This window comes from Saccopteryx bilineata, chromosome 1 (assembly GCF_036850765.1).
Source record: "Saccopteryx bilineata isolate mSacBil1 chromosome 1, mSacBil1_pri_phased_curated, whole genome shotgun sequence".
NCBI lineage: Eukaryota > Metazoa > Chordata > Mammalia > Chiroptera > Emballonuridae > Saccopteryx > Saccopteryx bilineata.
The window spans coordinates 198,319,902-198,347,030 of NC_089490.1; the positions used below are offsets into that span (position 1 = coordinate 198,319,902).

At 50.0% G+C, this 27,129-nt stretch overlaps 1 protein-coding gene across 5 annotated transcripts in view; it reads right to left on the reverse strand.

Moving 5' to 3' along the window:
- The window catches only part of JADE1 (jade family PHD finger 1), a 55,799-nt gene extending 29,042 nt beyond the window's left edge, over positions 1-26,757 (reverse strand). The window contains exons 1-2 of one of the 5 annotated variants that reach the window (XM_066233224.1): positions 26,388-26,757; positions 8,429-8,506 (exon numbers count right to left, since the gene is read on the reverse strand). In XM_066233224.1, the coding sequence (XP_066089321.1) occupies positions 8,429-8,480 (52 nt within the window). In that variant the 5' untranslated portion in view covers positions 8,481-8,506; positions 26,388-26,757. Of the gene's footprint in view, positions 1-8,428; positions 8,507-24,483; positions 24,521-24,909; positions 25,050-25,889; positions 25,912-26,387 lie in introns of those variants that run through there. The other 4 variants (XM_066233236.1, XM_066233244.1, XM_066233228.1 and 1 more) reach the window with 4 other exon arrangements.
- Positions 26,758-27,129: the final 372 nt, after the last annotated feature.

Sequence of the window (27,129 nt, forward strand, 5' to 3'; positions counted from 1 at the left end):
ATCTGCGATGATGGAGACTGAGGGGGACCACCAGGATTCCTCTGGCGTGGCCCACTGTGACCAGTTCTGTGCCTGTTAATGGGTCACCTGACGCAGCTGTTGGGTCAGCAGAACTGATTCCCCACAGGCAGCCCAGGGAGTCGTGCTCAGCAAAGCATTTAGAAAACACTTCTTTGAAAAACAGTAAGTGTGTCTCTCACTCCCACACAGAGAGAGATATTCCGGGCACACTGGGGTGAACCCAATGTACAGAAGCTCTAAATCTGGTCATCACTGGAAAAAGCAAAGACACAAAGAAGCCAATCATAACCCTGGAGAGGTGCCCGGACAGGAGGCGCTGGGCAGCTTGTGCTTTTAGGCCCTTCTGTCCGGTCCTTGGCAGCCAGGAGACAGGAACAAGTTCAGCAGCTCCAGATGGTGCCCAGGAGTCCAAGGAGGGGCGAGAGGTCGGGGCAGGAAGGCACAGTCCTTTCCTTTGAATTGCTCTGGGCAGGGTCATAAATCACATGGAACAAACCCAGACACTTAACAAGGATCGTTCCACTGCTGTACTTTAGAATCTAGCATGGGGTGCAGGGAGACGCATCCTCACAGTCGGGCACTTCCAGAGCTGAAGCAGCATCCGCGCCCGTGCTCGTTCTCGGGGTGGGGGCCTCCTAGCCGTTTCTTGGGCATCTGTCAGCAATCCCCCAGCGTGGCCTCCAGGGCTCACAGGACGCCTGCAGCAGTGACGATCACTGCGAAACTCATCCTACGGCTGCTTCTACATCCTCAAGAGATGGGCGTCTGCACCACATCCGCTTTTTAAAACCAGAGATCCAAAGATGCTACACATCTGGCAACCGATAGTATTATGACCCGAAACACCAGTCCACCTGGACACAGTCTGTTCCTCTTCCTCTTAATTGACATAATGCGTGAAAACAGAGAAGTAAAAACGAATCCTATTAAACCGACTTTGCAGAAAGGGAGGTTGGGGGGGGGGAAGCTAAGTTTAAATTATCGCTAACATGGGACATATTCTTAACTTAATTCTAAAAAAGCCACAAAAACAGAAACTGCCCAAACAGGCTGAATGAATAAACAAACTGTGGTAAGTCCACACCATGGAATACCACGCCCCAACAAGAAAGAAGGAGGTTTTGCTGTAGGCCCCGTGGACAACGCAGGAAGACCTGTGTGGTGTGAAGGACACCAGACTAACAGTGCAGCATATTATTCCACCTACAGGAAACTCGGGAGAAGTACAGACTCATCTGTGGTGTTGGGACGTGGCTCAGCTGCCGGGGGACGGGTGGGAGAGAATTACCTTGGGCTCCGGATTGTGTGGTTGTAAACGTGTCAGAACGTGTGATAGGAGACACTTTCCACATGGGCAGGAGAAAAGTGACGGTCATTCACTAACAACAAAGGTACGAAAATGCTCCGTGCCACGTCCCCCTGGGGCGGCGGACAGAGAACCCAGACTGAGCCCGCCCCCCCGGGGCGAGGCTGCAGATGGGGTCCTGCAAGAACCTCCTTCCATGTCAGGCAGCAGGTGTCTGTGGCCAGTGACCGCCTCCTCATCACTCCCAACACCATGTGAGAAAGCCACAGCCGCAAGAGACACAGATGACTGGCGACACCCAGCACCCCTGCCTTGGTGCTCTGCACACAGCAGCTTCTCAATACATTTTTTTTAAAGGTGGGCAGAAATATTTTGTCATTTTTCAGGACAGCCACACTCCACAAGAGTCATCCTTCTCACTCCAGAACAGAAGGCATCAGGCCCCGAGAATACGCTCCTCTTCTGCCTTGTAGGAGATACGACTTTGAGCTCAAGGAAAATAAAAGCAAGGGTACGTTTAAAAGCAGACCGGCGGGGGCCCACTGATTCCTGATCAGAATGCGCCTGCGTCCCCAGCCAGAGCCGCAAGCAAGCGTCCCCAGTCTCCCCCCCACCCCCAGCGATGTGCTCTCCAGATGATCCGCAGAGGGGCCGAGAAGTCTCCAGAATAGGATGAGAGAACTGGGAGACAGAGTCATGTCGAGCAGGCACCTGCCCGTTGGTCCTGAGATGCAGTGTGCTGAGACCGTGCTGGGCTAGCGTTGGGTGTCAGAGCGCTAACGTTTAATGGCGGGCAGACTCCACGACCGATGTGACACGTAAAATTCCGTTTTATTTCCTTTCTGTTTTCAGGAGAGGTATTGGGAACTCTGATTTGGTAATGATGCCTTATAATTATTTTATTGATTACACACCAGATATTAGTATTGAAAGTTGAGTCCACTCTGGTGACAAATGTAAACAACTTTAAAAATACTTATGCTGTTTGAGTGACAATTCAATATTAAATACTGAAAAGAATGAATGAAAATAAAAGTCATTTTGTTTCCACATCCCCACCTTCCATCAGAGTCGCAGGAGTCTCCCAGGCGGCACTGTGAGCCTGGACCCTGTGCGCATGCGGACTTCCAAACTCTGCTTTCTGGTTATTATGCAGATAACTCCAACACGCTCCTTTGAAATATTAAAAATAGCCACACTGCGTTGCCCTAGATCTAAACTAACGGAAAAAAAACCTCAAGAGCAAATCGAATACGTCCTGCACACACCTCCCACACGTAGCAGCTCACGTGTGAACCTCCCCGGTGTGCAGCACGTGACAGGCTCAGAAATCAGAGTTAGTGGCGGCCGGGGTGTTCACTCCACTACAAAATGCAACCAACGAAGAGAACCTCGCCATGGACCAAGGAGTGCATCTCGGGTGTCTCAAACCCTGCTTCAGGCACTAAGAAACAACGTGCTGGTGTGTCTCCAGTCCCGTCAAACCCGCTTACCAAAGCACGGTGCTTAGGACCAGCCGCGGCCCACCCCACTAGACAGGGCACACTGGAGACACGCCCCCATGTGACACTGCAAGGGAAGGCTAGCCCTGTGCAAGCAAAGTAGGGCCGTGGAAACTCCCTGTCAGACAGTCACCAGTTAATGTAGTCACTGGCTACTTGTTTTGACAGCATGACAGAAGGTGAGCCTCGTTTCTATCGGGGACCCCAACCCTACACTCCCCCACCCCCACCCCCACCCCCGTTCACAGCTCACTTCCAGCTTCCAAAACACAGAAGCATGACAGACATTTCAAAGGACTGGCCCAGGCACGTTCCCACATTCTTCGATACGCTGGGACCTTCAACCGACCGACACACAGGGTTCACAGCCACCAGCACCCCAGCGGAGGTCCACGTGTGAGGATCCCAAGGGGTAATCCACGTACGAGCTCCTGTTGTACCAGTGGCTCCTGGAGCTCCAGACAGTGCCCTGCCTGTCAATGCCAAAGTCAAGCCACAAGTCGGGTTCATGTGCCATGAGGAGACACGAGTACAGGACACGTTCTGCCCTATCCAAGCCAAACGTCCCCCATTTCCAGAATCCCTGAGCACCTCCTGGGCTCCCACCAGATACAACTGCTGTGGGAGAGGAGGGACTGAAAGGCACTCTCACGCAGGTGCAGAGCTGAGGCGGAGTCACCTGAAGGCAAAGGAGAAACCCCCAAAGACCTGCTCGGAGGTGGCCAAGCACAGCCAGCCACACGCAGGAGAACGAAGACAAACCAGATGGGAAGCCGTGAACTAAATGTAGCGACACGCCAGGGCCGAGGCAGAACATCCCACCCGCTACCCAGGACGGTCTCTCCGTGGTCTGCCTCTAAGACGGAGCTCACCCAGGACAGCGAAGTCCCACGTAACTGAGCGTTTTGCCACGAAGGCTCAGATCACCGTGCATGTCAGCCTGCGGGACCTGGGGCGAAACCAGCAGGCATGAATCTGACTTCGCCCTCTTCCCTGCCGTTAGGACAGGAGGCAGAGCCAAGCCAGACGGGGTCAGACGGAGGGTGGCGGGGCCTGCACAGGTAGGTGTGGACCCTGGGAGGCCGAGAGGCCCCACCAGGTACCTGGCTCCAGACCCTCAGCCCCACCTCCACAGGGCGGTCCACACCGGCCCCAGACACAGGACAGTGGGCAGGAAGAGGAGACCTTGCCTCACACGGGGAGGACCCACTCTGAAGTATCCGCACACTGCTCTCTCTGTGGAAAAGGAAGGAACCAATGGGTTTTGAGAGGCACATTTTTCCCCCCATTTTTCCAAAGCTGGAAATGGGGAGGCAGTCAGACTCCTGCATGCGCCCAACCGGGATCCACCCAGCATGCCCACCAGGGGGCGATGCTCTGCCCCTCTGGGGCGTCGCTCTGTTGCATCCAGAGCCATTCTAGCGCCTGAGGTAGAGGCCACAGAGCCATCCTCAGCGCCCGGGCCATCTTTGCTCCAATGGAGCCTTGACTGCGGGAGGGGAAGAGAGACAGAGAGGAAGGGGGGGGGTGGAGAAGCAGATGGGCGCTTCTCCTGTGTGCCCTGGCCGGGAATCAAACCTGGGACTCCTACACACCAGGCCGACGCTCTACCGCTGAGCCAACTGGCCAGGGCCGAGAGGCACATTTTAAAACAGAAAAATAAAAATGCAAACACCGCTTACATTGGCTCCATTCTCCTAGCCAAAGCCCCCATATTTTTAAAAATTTACCAAATGAGCAGTATTCATTACATACTATTACTTAATCTTTGCTTTCCTTTTTCATAAGAAAAAAAATACAAGGATGCTGTTCAGAGCTGTTAATTGGCCTGAGATAACCAATAATATATATAACTTCCTGCCAAAAGCGAGAACCCTTGATGTCTTAATTAGCCTCTGCAGCTTTGTTAAAGATAAAACAAAATCTCCCTTAGGTTTTGGAAATAACTGAAAGTTGCTGGTGGACCCTATTTGTACAACTGCAGAAACCCCAGAGGACCAAGGATCTCAAGGCAGGAAGGCAGGATAGGAAGGGCCTGTTTCTGGGGCCACACCCTGGTGTAACCTCAGAGACCAGTTGGGCCACCCTGTCCCAGGAGCCTGGGTCACAGACACAGCCTGGGTGCAAGGCCAGCCCCCCAGGGCACCTGGAGGAAGGCTTCAGTGGCCACACTGCAGCTGGCTGAGGGCTGGCACCGGCACAGAAAATGCCAGTGCGTCCCCCGTTGTCAATACACTGCTGTTTCCTGGACCTGGCCAGAAAGCAAAGCAGAGGGCCCCAGGCCTGAGAGCCAGCAGGGGAGGTGTGGCTACAGCCACGCTGCTGTCTGTGGCTGCTCCACTCAGACTCAGACTCGCTCTGCACTGGGCTGGGAACTGCTGTCAAAGTCCCATCAGGGCTGCAGGCCAGGCAGGCTGGGAGTGGCCACTGTCAGGGCCACAGGTCGGGCAGGCTGGGAGTGGCTACTGTCAGGGCTGCAAGTCAGGCAGGCTGGGGCAGCCACTGCAGATTCATCCCTCCTTGCAAGCCGGGCTTTCCAAGTGCCCAGACCGGCTGAGTGCGAGCTCAGTGCTAGAGGCCTGACTTCAGGGGACAGAGGGCAAGGGCACCACACTCAGGCCCCAGGGCCCCCACGGAAGGAGGGCTGCAGTGCTAGTGGGCCCAGGAAGCAGCTACCCGCAGAGAAGGTGGGCAGGGGTGTGTTCTGTGCTATGATTGGTGCATATTTCATAAGGCTTGGCGTTCCATGGTTCCTACCAGGGTCACCATCCACCTGAACTGCCAGACACGAGGCCAGGACACACAGCAGGGCCGTGAAGCATCAGCTCGTGCTTTACACCACGTCACCTACACAAGAGGACGGCCTGCCGTCTACCAGCAGTTGGCCTTGGCGGCCTGTCCTCTGCTGCCTCCCGACTTCCACGTCTGTCTAGTCCAGGGAGGGGAGGACCAGATCTGTCGTCTCTCTCAGGTAACCCGCCAGGTACCCCATAAACATGAACCTGGCTCCTCCCGCCCTCTTCTCTGCGGACACGAGACATGAAAAGGGGGAAGAAAACGGCCCATCACCAAAAAGGTGACTGTTGATGGAGACACTTTCCATGGAGATTTTGGACACCTTTCTCCTCCTTCATAATTACCCAAAGTTTGAGAAGAGGGTGGGGGTAGGTGGAGGGCGGAGTGCTTGTTGAGGTGAAGCATTTGGTCCACGATGACTCTTAGGGGCTGAACTGTGTCCCCCCAAAGTGCCTCAGAAGGTGAGGCCTTTGCAGACGGGGCCCTTTAAGAGGTGATTGTGTTAAATGAGGTGGACCCTGATCCGACCTCACTGGTGTCCTCGTACAAACAGGAGGGGAGGGCACGCCACCCAGCGGTGCACATAGATGCCAGGAAGACCATCAGCAAGCCACGGAGAGAGGCTTAGAGAGCAAACCTGCTGGCACTTTGATCCTGAACTTCCAGCCTCCAGCACTGTGAGAAAATAAGCATCTGTTGTTTAAGCAGCCTGGTCTTGGGACTTGTTACCACAGCCTGGGGCGAACTCACACGAGGGCCTCTGGGGCCATTAGAAGCCTCCGGAAGGCTGAGAAGGACCAGACTGGGCCCTGGTCCAGAACTGCACAGTCCCACACGGTCATCACTAGCCACATGTGGCTTTTTCCATTTAAATTTTAATTAATTAAAACTGAATACAATTTAAAAATTCAGTTCCTCAGTTACACTGGATTCAAGCGCCCCATCCTACCGGGCAGCTCACATCGAGACAGGAGGAGAGGCTCTACGTCTGAGAGGACCTTCAGGAGAAGCTCCTCTCACCTGGCTCTCCCCAAAAGACAGTGAGGCCACCGGTGACGGAGACAAACAGAGGGCATGTAGACTGGCTGCCCAATGCCAACAAAACACATGCGGAGGGGAATCACGACACCTTCTTCCAGTTAACTCTGCACCAAAGAGCAGGACTTTAAAAATTGCTGTCCGAGGAAACTGTGTCCTCTGCAAACGGCCAGCGTCACAGCAGCACTCACGGAGTGCTTCTAAGTCCTGAGGACTTTGACAGGCACCACAGGGGGTGGGGGAAAAACACACCTCAGTGTGTTTTTGCCTCCAGGAGTAAGAAGCCTAAGTAAATATTAGAGTAGCCAGGGAGCAAGGCCGTGAATCGACCAACAGGTGCTGAGAAGCTGCGAAGGCAGTGGGAAGGCTCAGACAGGTGGTCCAGTGCCCGCGCGCCACACAAACCCTCACCAGCCCTCCCTGAAACAGCAGGGAGCCGTCTCTGGATCCCACACACCTCTGTGTCTGTCTCCCTCTCCCACTCACTTCTCCCTGTGTCAAACAGCAGCACTCCCCACACTGTCTGTCCCACAGTCCCAACCCCTCAACTGCCTCCCGATCCGGTCACGACGTACCGAACACGCACCCCAAATGCCGACACCCCTCTCCGAGTCACCAATCCCGCCTCCCGCCACTGCTCCATGCCTGGGCCAATGCTCCAACCAAAACACGGTCTTTTGGTTCCATTTCCATGTTTCCGGTCCCCTCCCTCCCTCGTTCCCAGTGGCCTTCAGTGTGGCCACTCATGGCAGCAAAGCCCTGCTTTCTAATCTGCAGTTTTTAATCTGCTGGGAGATCAGACAACTAAAACAAACCTGTTTGCCTGAAAAGTATTCCCCCGTTCGGGACCTGGCCAACCTTCATCTCCTCCGCAGGCTCCCCTGGCCCTCTGCTCCTGTGGATCTGTCCCTGCAGTCTCCCATGTGCCCAGGGCATCAAAGACCGCCCGCCCCCGTGACTACGCTGAGACTCCCTGTCAGAGCTGTGGTGAGGTGGTATCTGACACCGAGTTCCTTGAAAGCGGACCCCGTACCTGTGCCATCACACAGCGAAACAAGCACTCTTTCTAGGTTTCCCGAAGTTCAACCTGTGATGTAAGACGTCAGCTAATGGGCTGGCGCTCAGGTATGGTGCTCGGGATACAACCCCCCTGCTGTCTGAGGGGAGCTCTCCAAGTGGTCTGCTAGCTCCCCGGCACACAGACGCTGTGCCACATTTATGTGGACTGCCTGGAAGCCAACTGACTCCTGGTTCTCAGCTGCCCTGGGAAAACGGGTACGCCACAGCACCGCGAGGCAGGCAGCCGCTGAGCACGGTCCTAGTCAAACCCAAGCGAGCGCGCCTACCCACCACCGACTACCAGCCTGCACTGAGTACGTCCCCTGTCCCACGAGACCCTCCTCAGACCCCTCAGCATCGAGCTGAGCTAGTTAATAATTGACCAGCTTCGATTAAGTTCCTTTCTCATAAAGAGCACCTGCGAAGTGCCACGCGTGATGTTCGGGAAGAGCAGACAGCCCACTGACTCCTGGAAGCGGATCGTTCATCCTCAGACCGCAGACAGGAGCCCCAGGGACCACCCGCCCCAGAAAGCTGGTGGCAGACCTGCAGTATCACACTCGGATGCGTCTCCTCCGGCCTCGGCGTGCAGCGACCGGCCCGGCAGGTAAAGGGCTCCGGCTATTGAAAGCCTTACATGAAAACCTCCTGTTTCTCCGCTGACCCACACCCGGGGAGGCTCCAAGAACAACAAAGCAGGACTTACTGCCATTGTCGTCAGAATCCTCGCTGCTGCTGGGAAGGCGACCTCGTTTCATGATCTCCCCGGGAAACAGCAGGCAGCCTGCAAAGAATGAGACAGCACTTAACCCAAGATGGTGATGCACAATCATCAAGTTGTGCTTCGGACAGAAGGGCGGACAGCGGCCCAGGGTGGACGGCACACACAGGCTCACCATCGGCTACGGGGAGCACCCAGACGGGCGACAGCAAAAAGCCCAGGGACACATCATTAGGTGCAATCATGAACAGAACAGGTTTGGAAGCAAGGGGGAGGGGCAGGGAAGTCACGTATCAGCAGGTCCCCCGGTGGTGCCGGTGCCAGTGCCAGGCTCCTCTCTCCTTCCTGCAACATCATCAGGATGTCTCCTCCAGGAGTCTCTGCCCCGGAGAGCTGCACAGTGAGCGAGGCACTGCTTCCTACAGAGAGGTTCCTACTTTGTGTGTGTGTGTGGGGGGGTGCCTCATGTGTGAGTATTTATTTACACTTCACTGGGCATGATTCTGCTTCTCAGTCAAATGTTACTGAAACAGTCCTAAAAGCCGAATAACCTAGATTCTAGGAACAAGACAAACGGGATAGCTGCACTGCCGAGGCCTCCCATCGCCATCCCCACCCCTCTCCATAGGGCACAGCGGGGACAGGAAGGGACCAGACAACATGTGACTCTGATGCTGACCCCTCCTCCCCTGCAGGTCCCCTCACAAGAAACCTGCAGTCAGAAAAGGCCACGCTGTGGGTGGGGAGCCTCTTACCCCACCCACCTGCAGCACCCCTTAAGCCCAGCACCCTCCTGGAGTTCCGGGAGTCCAACCCAACCCAGCAAACTGAGGCAGCAGCTGTAGGGACACCCAGCCCACCTTGCCGACTCCTTCGAGGCAACCAGCAGCCACAGGCCTCCGGCCCCGCCACGGAAGAGGAGAGAGAGACGCACTTGGGAGAGAGGGCAGCGGGTGCAGACTGAACCTCCGGCCACTGAACTTAGGGAGATGGGCTCACGGGAACATTCACACAGGGCAGCTCTCCCAACAAACCCAAAAAGGCTTTTCCAAATTCCAGTTATTGATCAACTTCCCATATCTCTAGTGCTCCGACCTCACGGCAGATCAATGGTTTGCAGTCAGGGAGGAGGGCTTTTCCTAATCAGAAGGACCACCCCCCGCCCCGTGTCCCTGGCACTGGGAAGCACAGAATACAGTGTGTCCAGGAGCGTGGACGCAGATGACGTGGAGAACCACCGGCTAGAAAAAGACATGAGTTAAAAACCCAAAGCTCCCCTCTCCATGGATTTGTAGAACAAGCAGAAAGCGCATCGCACAACATGGCCTGTCCGTCCCCCCCTCACCACCACCACCGCAGAAGTGGCCCGGGTGATTCGCTCGAATATCCGGGCCCACGTCACTACTAATTCCAGCATTTTATATTTTCTTTCCGACACACTCATCCAGCGAAGGTTGGGGAGTATTTGTTCACTACGTGGTGGCAGCGTGGTCCCGATATGCCAGGTTGTTGGTCAGGGCACATAAAGGAACAGACTGGCATCTGTCTCTCTCTGTGATAGTGGGATGCCACAGGAGCCAGGAAGCTCACAGCTCCCACCCCTGGACGGGTGCGAGAGCCATGATGCAGGAGGAGTGAGGGGGCGAGAAGAAAGCCCGGAAACACTCCCAAGTAACAGGCAGGAAAACAGGCTGCTTCCATCTTCCACTGATTCGGGACAACTTCAATGTAGCAAAAGAAGAGCCTGGGGTCTGCAAACCCCTCTGCCTCAGAAGGGGTCCCTCCCGCTCTCCGTCCCCCGCGCACCAGGAACTACTTCCCCCACAGTCCCCCACTCTGAAAACTGCGAGCACGGACCAAAATGGATCCACGTCCCTCTCCGACCCTAAACACACTAAGATACTTCCGAGCAAAAAAGTATGCATGTAAAGAAGAGTAAAAAAACAGTGTCTTCCTTCTCACGAGTCCCGTTCCCATCCACCCCGACAGGTCCTGAGCGACGGGGCCCGAGGGCCTGGCCCGGACCTTCTCCAGGGATCCAGACCCCACAGGATGGGGGAACGGTGCTCACACCACATCCCCTCAGTCCCTCCAGTGTGCTTACACCTGGGCACCCAGCTGCCTTATCGCACCTGGGGTCACTTACTATATGTATCAAGAATCCAAGTGGGTTACTAGTCTTAGGAAACACGACACAGCGGCAGAACGCAGCGAACACCTGTGTGGCGAAAGCCAGAGCACAGGCAGACCCCTTCAGGGCAGTGGTCGCTTATTATCTGGATGGTGTGAGAGGGTGCAGGATGCGTAATAATTAAGAGGGTTCCTTCCAACCCCTGAGACAGCAGCCAAGAAGATGGATAACCCATGACGACTGTTGCCGACCTCGTGGAGCTGTTGGTCCAGGGGAGGGGACAGAGAAGTCCACAGGAACTCAGTGTGGTCAGTGCCCGACAGTGGTCAGCACGTGGGAACAGAGATTGATGGATTCATGGGGGGTGGGGGTGCTGAGCAGAGTCTGTAGAACAAAGGGGAGGTGACCGGAAGAGGACGCACCGCATTTTGGGCAAAGCTCTCTAACACTGAACACGCAGACTGCTCTGAGCAGCCGCCTTGTACTTAGAACCTATTTGTTCGTTTCTTTGCTAACACACACCCCTTCTTACCTCGTGTCCAGCTGGTGAGGCTTAGCGATTCATAAGTCATGGGCTCTTCCAGCCCCCCACCTCCCAGTCTTGTCAGCAGCCCCTCTACCTTACATTGCTTGAAGCATGGCCCTTCCATTCCTCATGTCCACAATGTGTTACCCTTTCCAACTGTCGCAATACGTTCATCTTCCCTATGAGATGAACTCATTGGGCTATGCCCGATGAACTCATCAGTCCCCCTCAGCTCCACAATGCTACCGGGTCCGGCCAGAACACAGAGTTTTGACAGGAAAGCTGGCCCTCCCGCTCTGCCCAAGCCCAGATCCCAACAGAACCAGCTCAGCTCGGCGGGGCCAGGCCACGGCACCTCCTCCTTCTGTTCTCAGCCTCTGCCCTGTCCTCCTCACCTACCCACTATACTAGCTGCAGGGAGGGACATGCCAAAGCCACACGGCAGATGTGGTGGCTGCTCAGAGCACCATTGACCTCCTCAGGAAGCAGGCCCTTTCCCCCACAACGGGCCCAAGACCCTATTCACGTGACACATTAGTCACCCTCCTTCAAGCTCTTCTGTCACACAGTTAAGATGTAGTGCAACAGCTAGTATCAATTAACCTTGTGTGGTACTAGATGCCAAGAGATACAGTGAACAAAATACAGGACGGGGGCCCTGGCCGGTTGGCTCAGTGGTAAAGTTGGCCCAGTGTGTGGATGTCCCGGGTTCTATTCCCAGGCAGGGCACACAGGTGAAGCAACCATCTGCTCATCTGCTCCTTCCGCTCCTCCCCCTCCCTCTTCTCTCTCTCTCTCTCAGCACCTTCCACAGCCATGGCTCAATTAATTAGAGTGTATCAGCCTTGGGTGCTGAGGAGCCAACAATACTCCTCTGCGTCAGGCACTAAAAACAGCTCCGTTGTAAGCATGAGCCCCAGGCAGGGGTCGCCAGGTGGATCCCAGTCAGGACATATGCAGAAGTCTATCTCCTCTCCTCTCACTTAAAAAAAAATACAGGATGGTCCATGGGAGACCAAGTTAACACAGAACTCGACAAGCAGCTTCAGTGTGGCCACTGCTATAAAGGTTACAGGATGGCCATTCTTGGACACATGATGCACACGCGAGACAGCAAGGTACCTGAGAACCCTAAGTGTGAGTTTCCTTGGCCAGGAACTGGGGGGAAGAACCAGCATGCACAAAGCTAAGAACAGACACTTGCGGAAGGAACCCTTCCGAGGGCGGCTCAGACTCTGTGAGCGGAACAAGTTCAGTGACCTGGGTGTGGTCCCAGGGAGGCATGACTGGTATGTATGTGACTCTAACTAAGAAAGAATGAGAAATCACCTCGGGGACAAGGAGAGGAGAGCTTGCACAAAAGAATAGAATGATTAAGAATTTGAGAATGTTTATTCAACGTGCTTCTTGGGAAAGAGGGAAAACAAACTGTCCAGTTACTAGAACAACTCTCTGTGGTAGGACCCGGACCACTTATCAGGCCATAAACTCCAGAGCTGTAACAAGAATTACATACACCCTAGTGAGTTTAATTATCTCACAGGGTCAGATGCAGAAAGGCTTGGTTTTCTCCCCCAAATTATCAATTTTATCCCCTATGTTTCCATTCCTATTCATTTCACTCTCAAGAAGTTATAGAAGGTACTCAATAACAGACCTTTACACCCTTCTTCTCTGTGCATCTAATGCAGTGCGATGCATTACAATAACTTTTGGACGAATGACTGAAAGTCCTACAGAAACTGTCCACGTGCACTTGGCTTCGTGGGATTTGAGAGGATGACTGACCTTTAACTTCATTACATTATTTTTAAATTTATTGGTGTCCTTCCATTCTTAGTGAAATTCCATCCAATACCTAAATGTAGTATATTAACAAAAATGTATTTGGAGCATGTATAATATAACAATGTTAATTAAGAATGTATTTTTGGACACCAAAGGGTCTTACTTACCTAAAAAGTATATTGCAATGAATGACTCCTTTCTGTTTGTTTTCTACGTTCACAGAATTTGAATATTATTTTTAAGTGCTTGCTATGCAACTGATCATTGGATTCCTTGGTTATTGATCCTAGATTACCCACCCCACTGAAAAGATTTACATTGTCTTAATAGGTACCTTCTTGTCCCCTCTGGAGTATACAGTGCCTAATGCAGCAAAGTCACCACACAGAAATGACCTGTACTTCACAGTAATGTCCTGGCCCTAAGTGAACGTGAAGGAATTCCACCAGGTTCTTACCTCAGTTTTTGTTTTTTGTTGTTCTTTTGTGACAGACAGAGAGAGGAACAAAGAGAGGAACAGACAGGGACAGACTGACAGGAAAGAGAGAGATGAGAAGCAGCAATTCTTCATTGCAGCACCTTAGTTGCTCATTGACTACTTTCTCTAATGTGCTTTGTCTTGGGGGGCTACAGCAGAGCAAGTGACCCCTTGCTCAAGCCAGTGACCTTGGATTTCAAGCCAGCGACCATGGAGTCATGTCTATGATCCCATGCTCAAGACAGCAACCCTGTGCTCAAGCTGGTGAGCCCACATTCAAACCGGATGAGCCCAAGCTCAAGCTGGCAACCTTGGCGTTTCGAACCTGAGTTCTCCGCATCTCAGTTCAACGCTCTATCCACTGTGCCACTGCCTGGTCATGCCTTACCTCAGTCTTTAAAGCAAACATTAATTGTCTAGATAGAGTTTTGAAATTGGCAACAATATCTAAGTCATATGCTCCCAGAGTCAAAAAATACTAATGTGACTATAATTTCAACAAACTTCTTCTTACTTCTCACTTTTAACCAAAGGGTTATATCTGGTCAAAAAAAGTCATAGCCTGATCTGCGGTAGCACAGTGAATAAAGGTTCCACCTGGAATGCTGAGGTCTCAGGTTCAAGGTCCTGGGCTTGCCCGGTCATGGCACACACAGGAAGCAACTACTATGAGTTGATGCTTCCTGCCCCTCCCCCCTCTTTCTCTCTCTCCAAAAATCAATAAATAAAATCTAAAAAACATATATATAGTCCTAGATTTAACTGACAAACTGCTTTGATCTTAAGTATTCAAGTTTTAACCTTATCTACCTATTTTAACACCCCACAAGGCGGCCCAAAAATGGAACTTTAAAACACATGTCCTTTATAAAGTCATACATCAAAACTTGTTTAAAGAAAATGCTGCCCAAGCTACTACCATAAGCCTTTGCAAAGGCTTGACACTTGAAACTATTCAGATGAAAAGTTTATATTAGCAATAAATAACCACCTCTACCAAAAAAGAAATTATATGAATAGACCAGATCATCGTAACTACAATATTTACTTCTATGAACCTTACTGCTAAAACCCAAGTGCTAATAATTCACTTTAAATTCTTTATACATTATTTTGAAACTCAAGATTTTAAACAAGAAAAGCATTTTTCAATATTTTAAGGAATTTATAAATTTGAGTGGTTTGACATGAATCACAAGCAGCAACCATTTGTCAACTTGAAAATAATGCAATCCTGTTTATGAGCCCTAAAACATTCTATTAAACCCCTCCCAGGTCTCTATAATCGCTGACTCAATAGGAGTCAGCCACTCAAAAGCAGTTACAGAACATTCCAATCCTTTGTATTTGGAATGGTTAATTTCCCTTGACAGGGGAGTTAAGAAATTCACACCCAAATAAAGGCAGTCACCACTGCTTCCGGGCCAGGGCTCCTATCCCTAATTTCAGCTCCTCAGAATTCCTTCCTGTTACATTTTTACGTTTAGGTATGGAAAGATGCCGAAGACATATAAAGGAAGAACACAGGCAAACTGCAGGGGGGGAGGGTACCCGAAAGATAAATATAGGCCCATTTATACATAAAAGGGAGGAGGGAAGAGAATACATACAACAATTGCTTGCATCATCATGAAAAACGACTGTTTAATCTCTGAGAAATACAACCAAAGTGTTTGAGACAGGATGGGTTGGGAAGTTTTACTTCTCCTTATGACCTTTATAAAACTTTTGTTTCTTACTATGATCCAGTACTACACTTAGAACACTAAAGATTTAAAATCCAAAACTTTGTTCCCCACTCCTCACCACACACAGGAGTCCCTGGGGCACCAGTTCTGGACTCCCTAGGAAGCACCACCCTAAAATGAACAGCCAGCAATAAAGTGTTTGCTCTACCTCCTTCTTGAGATAGGTATCATACAGTCTTGTCTTGCTTCTAAAGAATACCTGATGGAATAGTGGAGAAGGAAAAAAAACTGGAAAGGTAAGGAGAGAACACTGTAAAATGCTATTATCACCCATTCAGTATTTAGTTCAGAAGCTAAAGTTTTCAAAACATAAGAGCCAGTGCCAGCAGCAAGTCACTAAAAATGCATGCAATAAGAATAGAAAAACTAACCCCAGACAGGAAAACTAGTGTATAAACCACCTTTAAAGAATAAATACTTGGGCCCTGGCCAGTTGGCTCAGCGGTAGAGCGTCAGCCTGGCATGTGGAAGTCCCAGGTTCAATTCCCAGTCAGAACACACAGGAGAAGCACCCATCTGCTTCTCCTCCTTTATCCCTCTCCTTTCTTTCTATCTCTCTCTTCCCCTCCTGCAGCCAAGGCTCCACTGGAGCAAAGTTGGCCCAGGCACTGAGGACAGCTCCATGGCCTCCACCTCAGATGCCAGAATGGCTCTGGCCGCAACAGAGCAACACCCCAGACAAGCAGATCATTGCCCCCTTGGTGGGCTTGCCAGGTGGATCCCAGTTGGGTACATACAGGAGTCAGTCTGACTGCCTCCCTGCTTCTAACTTTGGAAAAATACAAATAAAATAAAATAAAAAAGAGTAAATACTCAACTTCTTATCCGTTTCAAGAGTAGTACTATTTGGCCGGGGGGGGGGGGCAGGTATAAAATTAAAAAAGCTATGTTCCAGAGATTGCTACGACACACACCATTTCCTCCACCCATATATTAGGTCATCCTTTTCCACCATCCCAGACATGACTTCAGAATCCTTCTTAACACACAGTGCTACCACTCAAGTCAGAAGTCATGAGAGGTAAAGTCCTACAGCCCCTTGCACATTTTTTGACCATTTGCCAGGAAAAGTAAGGTAAGACCACACTCTTCCTAATATATGAATTATAAAGTCTTTTCTGAAGTATTTCACTCAAATCAGAAGTTTGTGCTCCATTCTGCACTGAGGCCTCTGAACCAAGTTTTCTCATTTACGTAACACAGGCATGCATGCAGGCCTGCAAACTAAAAATTCATTGAAAAATAACACTAAAAAAAAAACAATGAGTATTCAGAGGAGCTGGTTTCTGAATGAATCAAGTTAAGGGTAAGGATGGAAAAGGCATCGACAACCCCTCTTCCACCCTTGGAAAAATAAGTCAATAAAAGCCAAGTGTCTACAGGGGAATTTTAAAAGATTTTTAAATGCTCAAACCAGATGTTCTTCTACAGGATATACAAAAGCTGCTTCTGCAGAAACCAGTCTCGACCAGCTAATGACAATTACAACACTACGCACAGATTGAAATGCAGCTGTTTTGAGGAACTGGGTTCCCTGATTATAGCCGGGTGTCAGAAACTATCAGTTACCACTAACAATGTTAAGTCACCCAAAAATTTAACATACCATTTTTTAAATAAATAAGAGATTTCCAATGTACATCTTAGGAGACCTAGGTGGCACACTGAACAAAACCTGCATGTACACCTCCTCTGAGTAACGTGTGTAAAGAATATTCCATCACAGTGCACAAGTCTTACTGTTACTATGGTCTCAAACCCAGCAGCAAGGTCTGGGAACTACTCTCTGGGTTTAAAGCTGAGGAGTCTCACCCCATGGATTTGTATCTATAGGAAATCTTCCCAGAGAAAGTGCATCAAACCAGAATCGTGGCACTAAAGAACATTCATTTCAAGAGATCATTTAACCCACCTTTCTGAATTTCAAAGTCAAGTACACTGCCTGACCTGTGGTGGCGCTGTGGATAGAACATACACCTGGATCGCTGAGGTTGCTGGTTCCAAACCCTGGGCTTGCCCGGCCAAGGCACAATCGAGAAGTAACTACTATGACTTAATGCTTCTTCCTGCTCCTCCTTCCCTTTCTTCCTCTCTCTAAAAACAGTAGTTAAAATTAAAAAAAAAAAAAAAAAAGACAAGTACACTGATTTCTGAAGTGGTGAAGCAGCATGGGGGAGGTACGGGGCAAATTCAGTCCTCGAACCAACAAAAAGTTCCCAAGGTGAGCGGCCATCTTCGAGGGTTTAAAAAGGTTCTCTCCATTCTAGATTCTAGAAGATGAAGGCCATACCCTGTTATGTTATCAGGGAGCAGACAACTAAAATGTGATCAGAGAACAACAGTCGGTGCAAACTTGGAAACAGAAACGTGGTCCTGGCAGGCTGATGTGAAGACAGTTACAAGTGCCATGCCGCCTGGTGGAGCGCACAAAGGTGGAGCCACCAGAGTGTGAGTGCTAGAAGTGCCCTGAACACTGCCAAGGGGGAGTCCTTGCAGCCACGGGCACTGACTTCCCACTGGTGTGAACGCACCCAGCCTGGAGAAGGGTGAGAGAGGTTATCTCCTTCTGTAGGAGGACCTGTTCGTAGAGCATATCCCTTACACAGGGCTTCCTGGCTAGTGTGACTACCTAGGCGTGCCATCTTTCCTAGGTCCACAGGGTCGTGTGTTACACACCCGTCCTCAAAAGGATCCCTCAAAAGGGATCCTGGGACCAAAGGATGAAGAGCCACTGTCCTTAGACTAGTCAACTCCCTCCATATTTATCAAACAAACTTCTGATTTCAACTTATTTCAGGTTCCTACCACAAAGGGGACTGAACCCCAGTGGAAACAACCTGGGGACCAGGCAAGGCTGTGTCTCGCTGTAACTCAAAGGTCCACCACTTTTCTGTGCTGCCCCTGAGCTAAAAGTGGTTTTCACATAGTTAAACAATTTAGGGTGGCGGGTGGGGGTGTCAAAAGCACATTTCGCAAAACATGGAAATTATTGACGCACAATTCAAACGTCACTGTCTGCAAATAAAGTTTTATTGGAACACAGCCACAGTCACTCATTTACCTTTGCCCACTGATGGCCTTCATACTCACAACAGCACAGCTGAACAGCTGTCACAGAGTCCATCGGACCCCACAAAGACTAAAATATCAGCATTTACTATCGGGCCCTTAACAACAACAAAAAGGTTTACTGATCCCTGTTATGAAACAAAAAGACTGGCAGTACATTATAAACCAGCATTCTGCATGTTTAGGGAAATGTAAACCAATCACCAGGTCCTGGCAACTGACAAACACCTTAATGTTACAAAGTTACAGATCTGGACAGACTCTGTCCTTTAAGAACCTCTTAACTAGAACACAGAAATCACAACCAGAACCGAGAAGGGACAGGTGCTCTGAGCAACTCAAATAAAGGCCATGTCTAGAAAACCCAGAATTTTTCTCCAAGGAAAACCCGTGAGGCACCTGCCACTGTTCACTAAGTTATAAGAACTTCTAACATTCTTCTTATCTGATTCTCAAGCCAAAAAAACATAAGCAGGGGGAAAAAAGACTATTCTAGACAGGCATTTTAATGACAATTCATGGTTAATCATGATTTAAAAGGTCCAGACAGCTATCATCAAAAGAAGTCACCAAAATTTAAACACAAAACCGGAATCCAACGGTGCACTTCAAAGTACCCAGCAAGTCCCTGCAATAACACAGGAAGCTTCAGTGTTCCTCTGTGTTTTCTACCAGAGAGGTCCCCCAGGTTTAAATCTGACTTCCACAGAAGTTATGAGCTGCCAGTACTCAGCCTCCACTTCATAAGTGCGTCATTATATTTCAACACTGAAATAACCGATGCTCAAAAAGCTGACCATGAGTAATCAAGAAAAATTGTTACTCTTGCTCCGGGTACTTTTGTGCTAAACAAAACCAAACGGAGCAGTTACAACTCTGGCAACTTGTTACCCTCACCAATTCCTGCTGCTTACCCTGGAGTAAAGAGTCAAGGAAAGAAAAGCTCATTTTCTTCTTCAGTCCCGACCCTCCCCACTGAAACGTTCACTTAAAACAAGCGCTTACAAAGTGCCTTAGAGACTGTCACGAAGTTTCAAACTAAGAGCATCTCCCGTGCAGACATTAAGTGATTAATCTTAAAAATATATTATTTCTAATTGGGAGCGCTTTCAAAACAAGAGAAAACTGTACTTTCATCCTTTCAACAAATAAGCCCAGCAGAACCTAAGGTTTGAAAAATGAACTTAGTTCAACTAACTGTCCTCCATCACCTCACTATGTCTTGACACCACCTGAAGAACCAGAAACAAATGGTAAATGCAGAACTGGTTGCCCCGTAACCAAAAGTTTGGTCCTTGCACATCTGTTAAGGGCACATGGTATAATCACCGGTCTACGGCTGACATAGGATTCCAAATAGAAACACAGGCCCACCCTTTGCCAGCGACCAGCCTTTCCATTCCTCTTCTGGCTCTCTTCATTTCTGCTGCTTTCAGGTGAGGAAAGACATCCTGAGTCATCCTTCAAGGTCTAGACTAGATAAGGCCACAATACGATGGCCAAGAGTCAGGATCAATATCCTCTTGGACTAGATTTTCTCTCAGCTCCAAGATACTCGACACGTATAAGCAAACGCCACTTCCACTCAGAGGTAGCAAGGTCCTCCTGGGCCACTCCTGCACTTGCTGGAATGCAGAGTACCCTCTGACACCAGAGCTCACCAACTAGGGACAGCAAAGCAGAAGGAGCAACCTTCAGCCTCACAGACAGATCACTTGTACCAGTACAGCCCATAGATGGCCACCAATGTTCAATGAAGTCTCAACTTCCTGAAATATCCCATTCTAAAATAATACACACAGTGATCAAATGTTAAATACATGCTCGCATCAAGTGCTGCAATCTCTTGAAAATGGAGAAAACAGACTGAACACCAGATCTTTCCAGGAAACAACCTCCTATCTCAGGAATTAAAATACTTTGCCAAAGTTCATGCCAACCTTCTGAAACCATGTACGAGATGAGCAGCCCCAAGCAAAACCACCCTTTAGTTAAAAACGTTGCAAGGTACAGGCAGTCCCCAGGTTACAAAAGATAGGTTCCGCAGGGTTGTTCTTAAGTTGCATTTGTATGTAAGTTAGACAGATACACTTACCTCTTAAATGCAACTTAGATGTTTGTCTTCACATAGTATTAATTTTTACCTTTCTGTGTATATAAATATTTAAATACTTTCAAATACAATCTTAAACAACCTTGCATGAAACAGATGATAAACTTGTTGGAGATGATGGGACCGGTGTTAGAAAGTCAGGGTTTGATTCTGTTGCTGGGGTCAGTTTCCTGAAGTCGGCATCCAGGGAGGTTTGTACAGAGCACTTCTTTTTATCATAAATGGCCCTGTAGCATCTCAGCCCTTCGGTAACAGTATGGTAAACTTTGGTAACTTCTCTGCATCAGGACCTTGCTCCTCCAAATTGCCATTCCTACTTCAATGAGACAAAAAGCATCAGCTAACTCTTGCATATAAAACTTTTTCAATTCTGGAGTTTCTAGGTCCCCGTTTTCTTCCTTAAAAGCTATCATCGGCTGCTGTAGATCCATAAGGTCTTCACTGGTTTAGTTCTTGGCCATGGGAGTCGAGTAACTCTATCATTTTCACTGATGTCCAACTGCAGTTGATTACCAATAGCCCTCATGGCTCCGTTCATATGAGTTGTACATACATTGAATGGTTGTAACTTGGGGACTTACTGTATTGTTGAATATAGTGCCAATGTTCTAACTTACAGGCTTGGACAGAGGGGGGAGAAAAAAGCGTAACATTGATACAACTCAGTGTTTGATCAAGCCAAGCTTTTTAATGCCGATACAAATAAAAAGCAAGCCATAATGGCTAAGATGCCATATCTTCCTCCAGAGTACATCTATTTTATTAATCTTGTGTGAAAACTGAATCTGTGTAATACAAATTCTGACAGACCATTAATAGTGATGGTGTCACCCAGTGGTAGTCAACCTGGTCCCTACCGCCTACTAGTGGGCGTTCCAGCTTTCATGGTGGGCAGTAGCGGAGCAACCAAAGTATAAATACAAAGAGATTTAACTATAGTAAATTGTTTTATAAAGATTTATTCTATCAAACTTAGCAAAAATCTGGCATAAAGTACTTGGTAAGTAATTATTATTATATGCTTTAACTTGCTGTAACTCTGCTTTAAAAATTTTATAAAGTTACTTCTCTACTTTATAAATCACCATGACTGTGGAACTGGTAGGTGGTTAGCAAATGTTACTATTAACAGAGATACAAAGTGGGCAGTAGGTATAAAAAGGTTGACTACCCCGGTGTAACAGGTGCCCATCAAACTAAAGGAGCAAAGAGCTTCTTCCCCAACAGGAAGGAAGCACCCTCAGATCCCCGTGCCCCTTCCTCAGCTGTAGCAAACCCCAAAGACACAGGGTATCATCGTGTTTGATAACTTGATGTTTGCTGTTCCAACTACCTCAGTACTAAAACTGGTTCATTCTTTTCTCAACAAGTCTGTGGATAAATGCATAGGGTAAATTTCTGAAGTATTTTTCAAACAGAATTTCCAAATCTAAAACTTCCAAATTCCAATAAAATGCTATTTTGATTTCCAACTTTTTTAAAATCACGTCATGACCAATTCCGACGGCTTGCCCCCTCAGTCGGGTCTGTCAAAGAGTTAATTACTACAAATTAAAATCTACTTACAAAGTAGTCAAATGCAGTAAATGACCCTCACTAGACCATGTTCTTTTCTCTCTCTCTCTCTCTCTCTCTTAACTGATTTGAGAATGAGAGAGAAACATCAATTTGCTGTTCCACTTATTTATGCACTCACTGGTTGATTCTTGTATACGCCCTGAGCAGGGATTAAACCCACAACCTAGCGTATCAGTCTAACGCTCTGAGCTACCAGGCCAGGGCCCTTGACTAGACTGTTTTTAAACAAAGCTGCTGTTATATGTATTTGGGGGCCAACTAAGGAGATCTATGTCCCAGTGATAGACGTGATGAAAACTTACCAAGTTAGCTGATGGGGTGGGGGGACCCTTTATGGAACTATATGTACAGTATGATTCCATTTTGATTAAAACACGCACACTTATGCAATTATCTGGTGATACAAAGGTGATCTTGGAATGTGTTATTCTATTTGCTTCTCTGCATTTTCTGAGTTTCAACAATGTACATGTAACATCACTTCTGTAATACTACTTCAAACCACTAAGGGCCACTTAAAGTCAGAAAACAGTATTTATGAAGTGCCTAGTATAGGTGAGAGGGAGATCTGCTTTTATTCTCACCAAGTTCTCCAAGTTTTTTTGGTTGTTTTTTTTTTAGTTAATCTTTCACCCCAAGCCTCTGGGTTCAGCAATAGTCATTTTTAAATATAACATTTCCTTAAACTCCAAAGAGTTTTTCTCTCTGTTCTTTCTCAGGCACACTAATAATTCTTCTGTTTTCCCTTTATAGCTGCTCTTTCAACCTTGGTAACTAATATACAACTAAAACACTCCTTTGTAAGCTGAAAACCTGTGACAGAGGAGGAACTAATACCATGGGGGAAGGAGGGATCCTTTTGAATGAACAGCTATTTAGCTTTTGCCAAGTTAAAATCTCTGTAACAATGCACCGAAGTTTTCTTACTAGAAAGCAGCGTATGATCTTAAGATGGAATCAAGGTCAAGTTCTACCGCGTGTCTGGCAACACCCTTTATCTCTGGCTAGTGTAAAGACGAAGAGAGATATGAGGAAACCTAACAAATAGCTGAAAACTGTATTTATTTTCATTGTCATTGTAAAAATGACAATACCAGATCACATACACATATAAAAAATACACAAATTTAAGAAAGACAGCAAAAATACCAAGCAATCAGAAAGTTATCTAAGAGTGACTGAAATATTTGGGGGAAAAGAAAGTAGTAATAATTCCAGAATGGTTATTTCCTGGAAAGTGTCACCCACAAGAATACCTCCATCCATCTCGCCAACACGTGCAACACTCTGCAATAACAAACTATTGTACCAAAGTGTTAAGTATGGTTGGTGTCACTGAAGGCTTTCCTTCCTTTCTCCACCTACAAGTGATTAAATATCGATTAGCTGTGATTTGATCAAAATGCAACTTAGTATTGTAACCTCTAACCAGTGGTGGGTCACTACCTAAGTCAGCTTCCAGGGCAACAATTTTCTGACTTAAAGGGATTAGCCTTGAGCTACAAGTAACTTAAGAGCTAGCTTCTCACAGTGGGTTTTCTAAAAAGGAAAAATAGATCTCACTCATAAAAACCTTTGGGAAAGAAGTCCCCAAGCATTCCCATTAATGGAAACCTCAGATTCCCTGTCGCTGTCCTGAAAACGTAGCCGTCTTAAGTCCTTCAACTGCAGCTATTACTTTACAAAATGAAATGTTGAATTCCCTCTTGGCCCGGGGAAACGGAGGGCAACAGCCTCTCGTTGCCCGCTTCCCTGTTACTAGAAAGCCAAGGCCGCCTCGAAGCGGCCTCCGGGTGACGATGCATCCCTAACGGGTTTCGCAGGCACGTTTAAATCGCCCGCTTTTTTTGTTCGCTGCATTCTCCGGGCTCCGGACTGCGGCTGCCCCGCGCGCCCGGGAGGGGGAGCTGGAGGAAGCGATCCGGGCGGGGCCCTGGAGCGGGTATGGGGAAGACCACGGTGATGGGGGCCGGTGCGGGAGGGGGACGCGGGGGGGGGGGGGCGCTGGGGTCAGTGCGGGAGGGGGACGCGGGGGGGGGGGCTGGGGGCGACACGGGGGAGGAGGCGCCGCCCTGCACTGGGAGCTCCCCCGCACCGCTCCGCCCGCCCGCCGCCCGCTGAGGTGTACGCAAGGCCGGGTGCCGCCTCCTCCCGCCCTCTCTCGCCGCCCTCCCCCTGAGGCAACAGCAGCCACAGTGCGGGAAGAGGGGAGAGCAACTCCCGGCACCTTCGCTGGAATTAGCCCGGGTGCAGTGATGACACCTTCTCGCGGCGCAAGCTAGCGCGCTCCCTCCGCAGCGACAGCGACGTGCCGCCGCCCTCTCCATTCGAAAGTGGCTGCCCCCGCCGCCGCCCGCTGCACCAATCCGCTCGGCCCCAGTTGCAAATCAAACGCTCCCCCGCGTCCAGAAGCCACTTGCGCCGCTGGAAACGGCTGCGCCGGCCCCTTCCCCGCGTCCCTACTGGTCGGCACCTCTGGGCTGGGGCCTGGCCGGGCCGGGTGCTCGGTGAGAACGGCCAGGAAGTGGGAGCCGCGGCGAGCAACCCCGAGCGGGCTCGGCTCCCGCGCCCACTCCCGCCCCCAGACAGTTCTGGAAACTGTGGATCACCTCTGTCACAGGAAGCCATCCAGCGTGGAAGGCGGCACCGAACGGAATCGGCGCGGGGATGGCGACCGGCTCCAGGCCATTACCCGGGCGGGGACGAGGCAGTCGCCCCGCACCATGGGCTTTGTGCGGGCTCCTGCGGCGCAGATGCGGAGGACCGGGCGTCCCGGCCTCTGAAGCCCCCACCCTTGCCCCCGCAGTGCTGCTGGGACCATTAGGTGACGCTCGGACCACGGCCGAGACAGCAGCGCGTTGGCCGCTGCCCGCCCCCGTTCCCATTTCCACTCAGAGCCACCTCTCCTCCAACGCCAAAGGCGGGCTCCAAAAGTTGGCCCCGGGGCCACCCAGCACCTGCCCACGTGCCGCGGAGGCTCGCTCCCGGGTCTCCCCGTCCCCTTCCACCCCCGCCACCCTCCACCGCCAGGTCACCTATTACCGGTGGGAGGGGAGAGACACTGCTATTTAAACGCCCGCGGAAGTTGAGGCACCCCCACTGGCGGGTGCCGTGCACCTGCCTCCCGCCGCTGCGCTCAGCCACTTTGAGCAGCAGCCGCGTCCTCGGCCCCGCCTCCCGCCTGCAGGCAGGCGGGCGGGCGGGGGGGGGGGGGGGGGGCGGCAAGGAGGTGGAAGGGATCGAATTTCTCCAGCAAATGGGACCGTTCCGACAGGATTCGGTTCCCCGGTCAACATTCCACATTCCATCCCTCTCCCGCATTTGCGACCCAGCGCCAACAACCCGGAAAGCCTTCTGGCTGCCGAACAACAGCCCCCAACTCACACACACTCACAGGCACAGGACACGTGCACTGAAGGGCTTTGCAACTTGCAGTCCCGGGGTACACAGTACACGTTCGTTCGTCTAAGGCAGCGAAGACTGAGCGACCCCACCCCCACGATTTGCAGATGGTGCCAAAGGTGGCAATTTGCAATCCGTTTTAAGTTCACGGTTAATCGGTACTTTGCTCTACCAAATCAACTCCTTCCCAATTTCACCGATGAAGGATTTTACACTTTATAGGCAGTATTGCTGTAAGTAAAAGGTCTGATCATTGGAAACCCAATTTGGAAGAATCTAATTGCCAAGCTGTCCCTCTACCCCATGCTCACTGCCCTTGAATTGATACAATGAATATTTTGGACATGTGGTGACGCGATGACAAGACCCGGGGCTGCGGCCACCCTACACAATGTACCTATGCACACACACTCATATTTAGACAAATAGAGTCGCCCCCCCCCTTCCTCCACGGTCACACACACTCTGGATTCATATATGTATGCGAACCTGCGTTCTGCCATTGCCATCTGTCTACCAAGTTGCTACTATGCTTTCCACTTTCCTGCAGCCTAATGCACTTTGGGCCAACTAAACGGCTTCTGCTCCTGAACTCGTTTAATTGACGCTTTACCTGAAAAAACGCATGTTCTTCGCAAATCCAAAAGAAGAAAAAGCTCTAAGTCTTCATCCGCCACCCCAAATAGAAAAATAATCATAATAAAACTTACTGAGCCAACATAAATCAATTCTCAGGCTCCAAAAATCCTCCTCCTCCTCCTCCTCCTCCTCCTCCTCCTCCTCCGGCCCCCGCCCCGGCAATGCCCAAGTTACTGGTGGGATAGTAAGGCTGCGCTCAGCGGCCGCCAGCCCTCCCTCCTTGCTACAGTTCGAGAACCCAATCTTTTGGCGCCATATTAATGACGTACTATATTATTTCCACTAGGCAGCGACCTTCGGCATTAAATTACTCCCGAGAACTCCCGAGCAAAGCAACAAAACCATCAAATATGGCTGAGCCTCTCGACTCGTCCTGCAGCCGCCGCCGCTGCCGCCGCCACCGTGGGCTCAGGACGCGCACACGGACCCACGCGCGGAGCCCCCCTCCGCCCCCCGTGGCCCGCGTGCTTACCTGCTGCGGAGGGGTTCGGCCGAGGCGCTGGGCTCTGTGCAGCATGAGTTCGGGCCGCGGCGGGCGGGCCCCTGCGTTCGCCGGCTCGCACACACCCGGCGCTCGCGCGAGGAGGCACTCTCCGACGGACGCTTGGCTTGTTATGGAGGAAGGACTGTGTGAATCAAACTCATTTCTGGGTCACTGCTGCCACAGGGGGGAGCACTTTAATCCCTTGCCAAAACGAGAGGGTGGGGACAGGAGGGCGGAGGGAGTGCCCGAGGTGCGGGGGGCTTGGTCCCTTGTTAACTCTTCGCGGCCCTCTCCGCACACAGGCTGCTCGGCCATCATCCGTGGGGCGGGCCCTGCCTGCGCTGACACTCTTCCTTCACCCCCTTGTGAGTCTAGAAATTTCTTGAGGTGCCTCCTGGTAGGGAGGAGGGCTTTATCTCCTCCGAACTGTCCCAGTTCCAACTCTAGTCTGACATCACTGCACCTAGACATTGATTCTTTCAAGTTAAGATTAAAACTGTGTGTATAAAAATGTGACTATTAAGGCGTATAATTTGGGCGAAAGGTTTTATTTTTAGACTGAATGACAAAATAAATAGCTCTTTTGTAGTAACAGGTTTCGGGAGCTGCGAATTAGCATGACATTTTTAAATACACAGAATCCAATTTCAGAGCAGGAACACTCCTTACCTAAATTAGTATCAAACTGATAACTGCAAATGAGCATTAATTCATTAGAAGGCAGTGCTTA